At 54.8% G+C, this 8177-nt stretch overlaps 3 protein-coding genes across 3 annotated transcripts in view; 1 reads left to right on the top strand and 2 right to left on the bottom strand.

The window, feature by feature from the left end:
- The window catches only part of SAICODRAFT_23146 (uncharacterized protein), a gene marked incomplete at both ends in the record, with an annotated part of 2178 nt that extends 1092 nt beyond the window's left edge, over positions 1 to 1086 (bottom strand). Inside the window, 4 exons of the mRNA XM_019166675.1 lie at positions 142 to 557; positions 655 to 727; positions 782 to 998; positions 1055 to 1086. Of these exons, the coding sequence (XP_019026894.1) occupies positions 142 to 557; positions 655 to 727; positions 782 to 998; positions 1055 to 1086 (738 nt within the window). The remainder of the gene's footprint in view (positions 1 to 141; positions 558 to 654; positions 728 to 781; positions 999 to 1054) is intronic.
- Positions 1087 to 2917: 1831 nt separating this feature from the next.
- SAICODRAFT_69103 (uncharacterized protein) lies at positions 2918 to 6684 on the bottom strand. Its single transcript, XM_019170449.1, has 2 exons — positions 6275 to 6684; positions 2918 to 6210 (listed from the first exon to the last, which is right to left on the bottom strand). The coding sequence occupies exons 1-2, from the start codon at positions 6389 to 6391 to the stop codon at positions 3043 to 3045; spliced, it is 3285 nt and encodes a 1094-aa protein (XP_019026893.1). The 5' UTR covers positions 6392 to 6684; the 3' UTR covers positions 2918 to 3042.
- A 576-nt stretch (positions 6685 to 7260) lies between these two features.
- SAICODRAFT_5001 (uncharacterized protein) lies at positions 7261 to 8160 on the top strand (the record flags this gene model as incomplete). The annotated part of the gene is made up of 1 exon (XM_019168991.1): positions 7261 to 8160. The coding sequence occupies one exon, from the start codon at positions 7261 to 7263 to the stop codon at positions 8158 to 8160; it is 900 nt and encodes a 299-aa protein (XP_019026892.1).
- Positions 8161 to 8177: the final 17 nt, after the last annotated feature.

Genomic DNA, 8177 nt, shown 5'->3' with positions numbered 1-8177 from the left:
CGTCCTTCCGTCTAGCTGGGAGGGATCCGTGTGGAAGTCAGGCCGAGTCCGATAAAGGCGAATTTGCATCGTGGCCAACTTCAGCTGTTGGCAAGTGTTAAAATCGGTCGAATACCGTCGGCAAGACAGGTCGAGGCTTACCTCTGTTGATATATTATAGCCGAACAACTTGTTTTCACCTGCACGGGTGTCGACCTTGACCTTGCGGAGTGTTGTTGCGGTGGATTGGGCAAGGCCAGGTTCGCGAGGTCGGCTCGGCATTTTTGGTGTCGTGGATGTCGTGGATGTCGTGGATGTCGTGGATGTCGTGGATGTCGTGGATGTCGTGGATGTCGTGGATGTCGTGGATGTCGTGGATGTCGTGGATGTCGTGGGTGGTGTCGTGGGCTTGGATGGTGTCGTAGGTGGTGTCATGGGCGTGGTAAGTGGTACGGCTTCCTCTGGTAAAGAGTGCCAGAACTCAACGGCGGAAGCACTATCAAAAAGAGACCAAACAAAAGGGTTAACCCCCGTATGTACATTAATCGCCCCCGAGCCCGGTGTTGTGGGTGCCGGATCTCAACCACATCGGTAGAACAAGCCGATTGACCCCGAAGGGTCTGGTCAATCAGAACGCAATCGCTAGGGGGTTACGCCATTGACCTGTCACCTCACGGCAACGCTTGGCTAACATTAGGCCCTTGACAGACCCTTCCCAATGTGGAGGTCCCCAGAACCCGGGTAACACCTGTGTTTGAAGAATACTCGCTGTCCCGTATGATCTCAGCAATGACACTCTTACTTCATGCTTCGCGCTGACGTTGCCAATGTGCGATAACAAGAGACGTCCGGTGTAATCTTCCACGCTACGACGAACGCATTCTGCCGAAGAGGTGATCCAGCCGTGGTCGCGGAAATGTTCCCAGAGCGTTCCTACTTCGTTAGGAATGAAATGATTGCTTCTGAGAAATAAGTTGTCATCCTCCGTGTCCACCGAGCGCTGTTGCCACCACGGAATACTGTACGATTGCTCAATGGGCAGGCACGATCGAGAATCATAAGCGTATAGACTTACATATCAGTTGAGTTATCTTTCGACCTAGTCATCTTTGATGTGGGAGCCCTTGGCGTGCTGGGTATCGAGGCGGTCGGAGTACGGTTGATGTAGTGGGGGGGAGGTGACGCCGCCCCTCCTTATACTATTCAGATACCCCGCACGGAACAAGGCATCGGGTGACGTTTGCAACCAAACAGCTGACCCGACCAGCCGGACAAGCGCACTATCGTCATCAGTCGTCATCGACTTGAACATATTGTGCTCATTGGACGATTTGGGCGATTGACCGGTCAGCTGTACATGTACTTTGCAGGCCCGGATATGAGCCGGTAAACCTTATTCCAAGAAGGCAAAGCGATGCGTCGTTCGTGTGCAGAAAGAGCGTCTCTATCTCCAAGACAGAAAGTAGGCAACTAGGAGAGGCTTCGTTCGCGCCCTTTCTTGATGGGAATTAGAGCGGACAAGGTTTGGAATCTCGCTATAGCCAGCTAGCGCCTATAGCGTGTGAGCCCGGCGCGGGACGTTATGAAAGGTTCAGTGCCCAAGGCAAGCAGAGAGCATGATTTTAAGATGGAAAGACAACACCGCATACGGCGAAAACCTGTTTTCCGTTACCAAGTCTCCAAAACCTGGCTTTTATTGCGCAGATCGCGACGGATCGGCATCGCAAGGCATGTGTATACGTATTTTGCATAGGACGCGCTTGAAACTTCCTCATTTGTCATATTTATTTCGAATTCACCATGAGGACCTTTGAATGCAAATACCTCATTTTTGGCTTACTTCAAAAGGAAATAAGCAAGGTAACTGGAGCCGGTACCAGTGCCATGGACGATCTAAAGGACAACACCACGACACGGCATGCTGTTCCTACACAGAGTCCAGAGATAAAATATTGTCGAGGCTTGCCATTTGACCAATGATAAACATCACCCTTAATCATACAGGTCCACCCCAACCCTACTCATCCACACACCCTCCCCACCGTTCCCACCCTCTCCTCACGCCGGCACCTCTCCCCCGGGTCAGCCCTCCCCACCACCCCCACATTCTCCCTAATCCTTCACCCACTCGAAACCTCATAAAACCCTCTCCTCGCCCTCATAATACTCCCCAACGGCCGATGCGCCTCCAACCCCTGTCACAGCTTAAAGCTCATCCTATCATCGAAATACCTCGCGCGGTTGCTTTGTGTTGGGATGCTAATTGTCGCGATTGCGAGGTAAGGGGAGGAGGTGGGGGGGCCAGGGAATTGATGCGGTCTTCGATTAGTTGTGTGGATTTGTTACGCCAGGGTTCTGCCTTGAGCGTGAGTCCATTTTCATGTCATTGTCAGTGGAGGTGAGGTTTTTGGTCACCACCGGTGTTCGATCAGACCGCATCACATATCGATGAGCTTACTGTCAGTGAAAGCGAGCCTAGAACACTGAAGTCCAGCTAGTCAATGCGCAATCACCGATTGGCTGGGAAGATCTAGAATTGGCCATGGGGTTGCGTGCGACTTGGGAATCGTAATGACCGCGGCGCGGCCGGTGATCATGAGCAAGAACGTCGGTGAGAGCAACTGGCAGGTACCGGCTAAGGGTAACGGTCCAACGGGCCTTCAGCTTCATGGCCAAGGCGAGAGAGTTAACGTCCATGCGCCGTCAAGCGGTCATGATCAGCTACTACTGGTGTGTACCATAGTTTCAGCTCTTTAGGCAATCACATTTTTCTCGTCATCAAACAGCAAGTACAACACATCCTAAACACTCCGGTACGAGTCCTCTCGTCAGGTAAGCGCAAGCGGATTGGGTAGAACGCTGATGTCGATCCTTGGCTTACGTTGGCAGCGATCCTCTTTACGCAAGATTGATGGGATTTCAAATGTCGATCTTCATTGCGAGTTCAAATGTTTTGTTCGTGTACCCTTCGCAATGAATGTAGGATGATGCCCTGTAGCTGGAGCAATCACCGGTATCCCCACCACAAGCAAAGCCAAACACCATACTCCCCTTTACCCAAGCCTAAGCCCAACCCAAACTCTGCGCCAACCCCAACGGCCCCTGAAACTCAGACCCAATTCCCACTCCCATACCAACTCCTTCTTCCCCTCCTTGCCCCCTCGGCCCCTCCCCCCTTTCAAACTCCTCCATCATCCGATGAAACACCTCAACCTCCCTAGCCCTTTCCCGCTCCTCTGCCTCGCTCTCCTCCATGTCCATCTCCATGTCCACATCCACATCCCCCTCCCAACCTCCTTGCATCCTCTGGAGGTTGGGATCGCGATCATTATAACGGGCATAGATCCGATCGTATTCCATCCCATGCAACTCAGGAAACCACGTCGTAAGGTTAAGAGCAGCCAATATCTCCGGCAAAGTCTGTGGAGACACAGCCGTCCCCGTTTCCGGTCCCGACGACCCCACGCTTAAGGCTACTTCCGGGTTATCGTTATTGATAGTCGTGGGTAAGTGAAGGTAAGGTTCGAGCTCTGGGCTATTCCACGCATGGCTCGCATACTGTAAATTCACCCCATGCTTCTTATCCCACGGTGCGATCGACGCAGTACCATTACCCGCGGCCCTACCGGTGGTGGACGCGGATGCAGAAGACCTAGTGGAGGCGGTGGAAGTGGTTGTGTACGCTGAGGCGTTGGATCCGGTGCTGGGTTCTTGACGATGGGTGTACGTGTAGTGACGGTGTGATCTCGGACTGTGGGGAGCTTCACGAGATCTCCATCGTCGGTGCTCGCCCGCGTTGCCATTTCCACCGGTATCACTGCCAGCAGCCGCCTCAGGAAACCTCTGCTGCCACTGCGCAGTCTCCGCAGGTCCTCCACTGCCTCCTGGTCCCGTCCCGCCCTTCTGCGTCTTCTCCGGCGGTCCAGTGCCCTTCCTCTTCTGCTCCGAACTCCCCGATCCAGAACTCTCACTACTCCCCGGCCTCCCCCTCTTCCTCGCCCGAATCGCAACCAGGGCATCCCGAAACCTCTCCACAATCCCCAAAGCCTTCCACGCAATCACATCCCACTCTCCACAATACCTCATTAACCCCGTCGCTCGATCCACGATCGCGAGGATGCTCTCCGCTTCGGCTTCAGGGCAGCGGATGATGCGGACGGAAAGGTCGAAGAGGGTTATGACGGAAGCTGCGAAGAGGACTTGGACGATGTAGAATTGGCGGCGGTGGATGAGGTCGCGGGCATGTTGGTCCCACGCTAACTCGATGTACTTTCGAGCGACGAAGACGCAGCTATGCGCGTACTCCTTCAATTCAGCCCTCTTCCCTCCTTCACCAACATAGCGGAAGAACGCGGGTCGCGTAAGTAACATGATTGCCCAGAACCTCTCGAGCTGGAGCTGACAAACCATCCGCATGGGCATATCCTCCTCCCTGACACCGCCACACCGATGATTAACCGGCCTCAACTCCTCCGGTAACTCAGTCGAGTACTTGCGTATATGCCCCGCAATATCCTTGATAACATCCATCATACTCTCCGTATGCCTCGCCGGATACACTCTCCTCATAATCTCACTAACGACCGTCGCCAACTTTGCCGTATGCAAGATAAACAACGAACGTAAAGGCTCCGGCTCAATCGCGTCTCCATTCGGACTTTCCGGAACGACGGGCCATTCCACATCACAATCCTCATACCGAATCGCGATGGGTCTCCCGAGTGTGGAAGCGATGTATGTCTCCAACGCATACAACGTCCACCAAACCCTCTTCCTCATCTCCGGGTTCGCACCATCAATCCCATCATCCTGTAAACTCTCTGACCCAGCCTTCCGATGTAATCCAAACCCTTGCGCAACCCTAATCGCGATCCCGACAAAAGTCCAACATCCATTCCTCTGTCCCGCGGTAATAAGATAAAGAGCAGCCAGTATACTCGCCTGTACGCAATGAAACTCTCCACTTTCGTAGACCTCATCCATCAATGTCCGAGCCGTCTCGTAGAACAACACAGCCCGCTCCGCAGTCTGCTTCCCCTCCTCTTTAATCCCGTCGGCATCTAATCCGGGCGTGGGATCCTTAAACAAACATCCCAACGCCAATATCAGATTCATATGACAAAACCACACGCGTCCCATACTGTTCGGATCCTTCCACATGTCTTCATACTTCTTCCAGAACCCATCACGACTAAATACTGGCTGCAAATTGTGAACATGCTTGAAGAACGCCTCGACGAGGACGTCGGCGACTTGCCGCGAAGGAAGTTGAGCTTGGAAGGGGATTGGACGACCAGGGAGGCTCACACCGTCCGAGATGACGTTTTGTGCTGTGTCGCGGGTGAAGGAAGAAGGTCCATACCGTCTCTCCACATCCTTACGGACGGAGCCGAGGAATGCTAGGGGTGATGATTCACCGAGGAACCGGGCTTTCCCTTTGGAGTCGAGGACGAGACGGGAGGTGACATTGACCAGATTCTCGACCTCTCCCTCCTTTTGCTGTGTTTCGCGGACGCCTGTTCCTTCTCCTTCTCCTCCCTGTTCTTCCTCACCCTCGGCTTCAGTCCGAGAATGCTCTCGAGTCGCCGCAGGAAAAAACTCCTTCGGTTCGTTCGCCATAGCCGCCCTCGGTCGGGTCTCATCACCCTGTACCTCCGGCACATCAGGCATCTGCTCCTCCTCCGATCTCTCCGTCCTCATGAACCTCTCAAACCGCGTGTCTTGCTGTTGCTGCTGTTGCCCCATCTGCGGAAAGGTCAACTCGAGAGGCAACACACTCCTCCCCCACGGACTCAACCCCGGTATCATTCCTCCTCCCCCACCACCACCGCTTCCTGACTGTCCTCCTTGCTGACCACCACCACCGAAAAACGAACTCGACCTCGCCAAAGGATCAATATCCCCTCCAATGGGCATCATCCCACCCGGTCCAACCAACGGCCTCTGCGGAGGCGCCGGCGCCGATTGCCCTTGTCCTTGCGCCTCAGGCGGTGCCGTCCCATAAAACGGGTGCGGACGTCCACTCGACGTCGGCCTCCCAGCACCACTCCCCGACGCCGAAGACGACATAGTCGCCGACGCACTCGCCGACGCACCCGCCGAAGTCCCAGGCGTAGACACAGGCGACTCAGACGTCGAACCACCACGACCTTGACGAGAGCGTGAGGAACCGGTATATACGCATTCGGCGTTTTGTGATTGGCATTGTACGCAGGGTTGGGAGCCGTCGCACTATGAGCGCGCATACAATCAGCCAATTGGAGAGGAAAAGAGACGAGAGGAGAGGAGAGGATACCTTTGTTTTGCGACGTTTACACCGATCGCAGGCTTCCGCCGTTCGTCGTCGGTGGATCGGATCGACCTTTCGCGGTGGTGGACGGGGAGGTGGGATTGGAGTTGGGAACGACGACATAGCATGAACGAAAACGAACCTTGAGCTCCTCTGATCCGATTGTCCGATTGTCCGTCTGAACCGTCACAAATGTCGGGATATATGCCTTGGAGGGTTCAGGGTACGTCGGGAAACAAGACCAGTATATACCCAACACAGTAGATAAACGCACCGATCCCGGCCGCTGCGGCTGTGACACGCAATCGCAATCGATGTCATATGACCTCAACACGTCTCCAGATCCATGGTCTACCTAACGTACATTACATTACCGAAATGTGTGTAAGTTAACGTTCATGCACCACGTCGTCGTGTCATTCGTTTTCTTGAGCCGCACCCGCACCCGGCCCCCGTTCTATGAAGTGCGTATACGAAGACGACATGGAACTCGAACCCCCTTAAAGTTCCGGCTCCATGGGGTTGCCTCTTACGTATAAGGTGCCATGCTGAGTTTACCTGTGTCTCGGACGACGCAGAAATCGGCCGCGGGGCTACGGTGGGGTTGGGTGATTACGAGATGGATCTACTCGCAAGTCTGCTTTGGTACTTGGATATGCTCAATTACAGCCAAATTCAAACCGGATCGAGAATCGGAGGGTTTTGAACCTTATGGGATCCGGACTGTTTTCGCCTTTGACTTTCGGATCTCACGGAATTCGGGTTCATGTGAAAGTCCCCCGCTCAAGCAACCGCATGACTCTGGAGGTGCCGGTAAGCGATGCGACAATCGCGATTACGACAGCTGAATCGAAATCTTTCCTGTCATGTGCCCGCTCTCCCCCGGTAAGGTTGTCCCAGGCACAAGACAGGCACAAAACACCGACACCGTACCGTACCTCGCGTCCAGCTCACACCACCAACCCCCTAAACAACCAATCCCCGCAGTCACAATGTCAACTCAATCAGCACCGCCATGCCTCTTCTTCGCCAAAGGCGCCTGTAGAAATGGTTCAAGCTGTCGATTCAGCCACGGAGGAGCCAGTCAGGTTGCTCAACCTCCTTCCTTTGGAGCCGTCGGGGGCGGAGGACAAGGACGAGGGCACGGAGGTGTGAGGGAGTGCACGTTCTACAAGAAGGGAGCTTGTCGGAATGGGAGTTCGTGTCAGTTTGCGCACGTCGATGGCCCGGCTGCTGCGACCTCGACTGCGACTGCGATGCCCCCGCCGCCTCCAGCAGCAATGCAGGCAGTCATCCCCGCCACCACCACCGTCGCACCTCCCGCACCCGCACCCGCACCAAAGTCTAGTGCAGAGTTTACATCTGCTGACCTCCGCGACCTCGAAGAATTCGGTATGTCCCCAATAAACCCCAACGCCCACGCCTTCCTCCTCGCCGTCCGCGCCGGGCAAGCACAAGCACAAGCCGCTGAATCCTCGAACCCTACCCCCTCTTCTCACTCGCATTTACACTCAGCATACACCCCTGTACAAGAGTTCAACGAACCCGATTTCGACTTTGACGAAGCAGCCTACGAAGCTTACGGCTCCCACTCTCAAGGGGCGAATGGCTTCTCGGCGGTCGAGGTGGGTATGTTGGCGGAGTACGGAATCCAACCCACAGACCCAGACGCGGCCGAGTTTTTGGATGCGCTTAAGGCTGGGATGGGAGCCAATGATTTGGAGGATGAGTTGAGTGTGGGGTTGGGGGGGATGTCGATGGGTGGCGGTGGTGGAGGTGCGTTTGGTGCAGGAGGAGGAGGAGGAGCGGGAGGAGGAGGGGTGAAGGAGTGTAGTTTTTGGAGGAAGGGGGGGTGTAGGTATGGTCAGAGTTGTCGCTTTGCGCATGTCTGAACCATTAGTACTGCTGG

This window comes from Saitoella complicata (assembly GCF_001661265.1).
Source record: "Saitoella complicata NRRL Y-17804 unplaced genomic scaffold SAICOscaffold_2, whole genome shotgun sequence".
In the NCBI taxonomy this organism is placed as follows: domain Eukaryota; kingdom Fungi; phylum Ascomycota; class Saitoellomycetes; order Saitoellales; family Saitoellaceae; genus Saitoella; species Saitoella complicata.
This window is presented reverse-complemented; position numbering and strand designations above follow the sequence as displayed.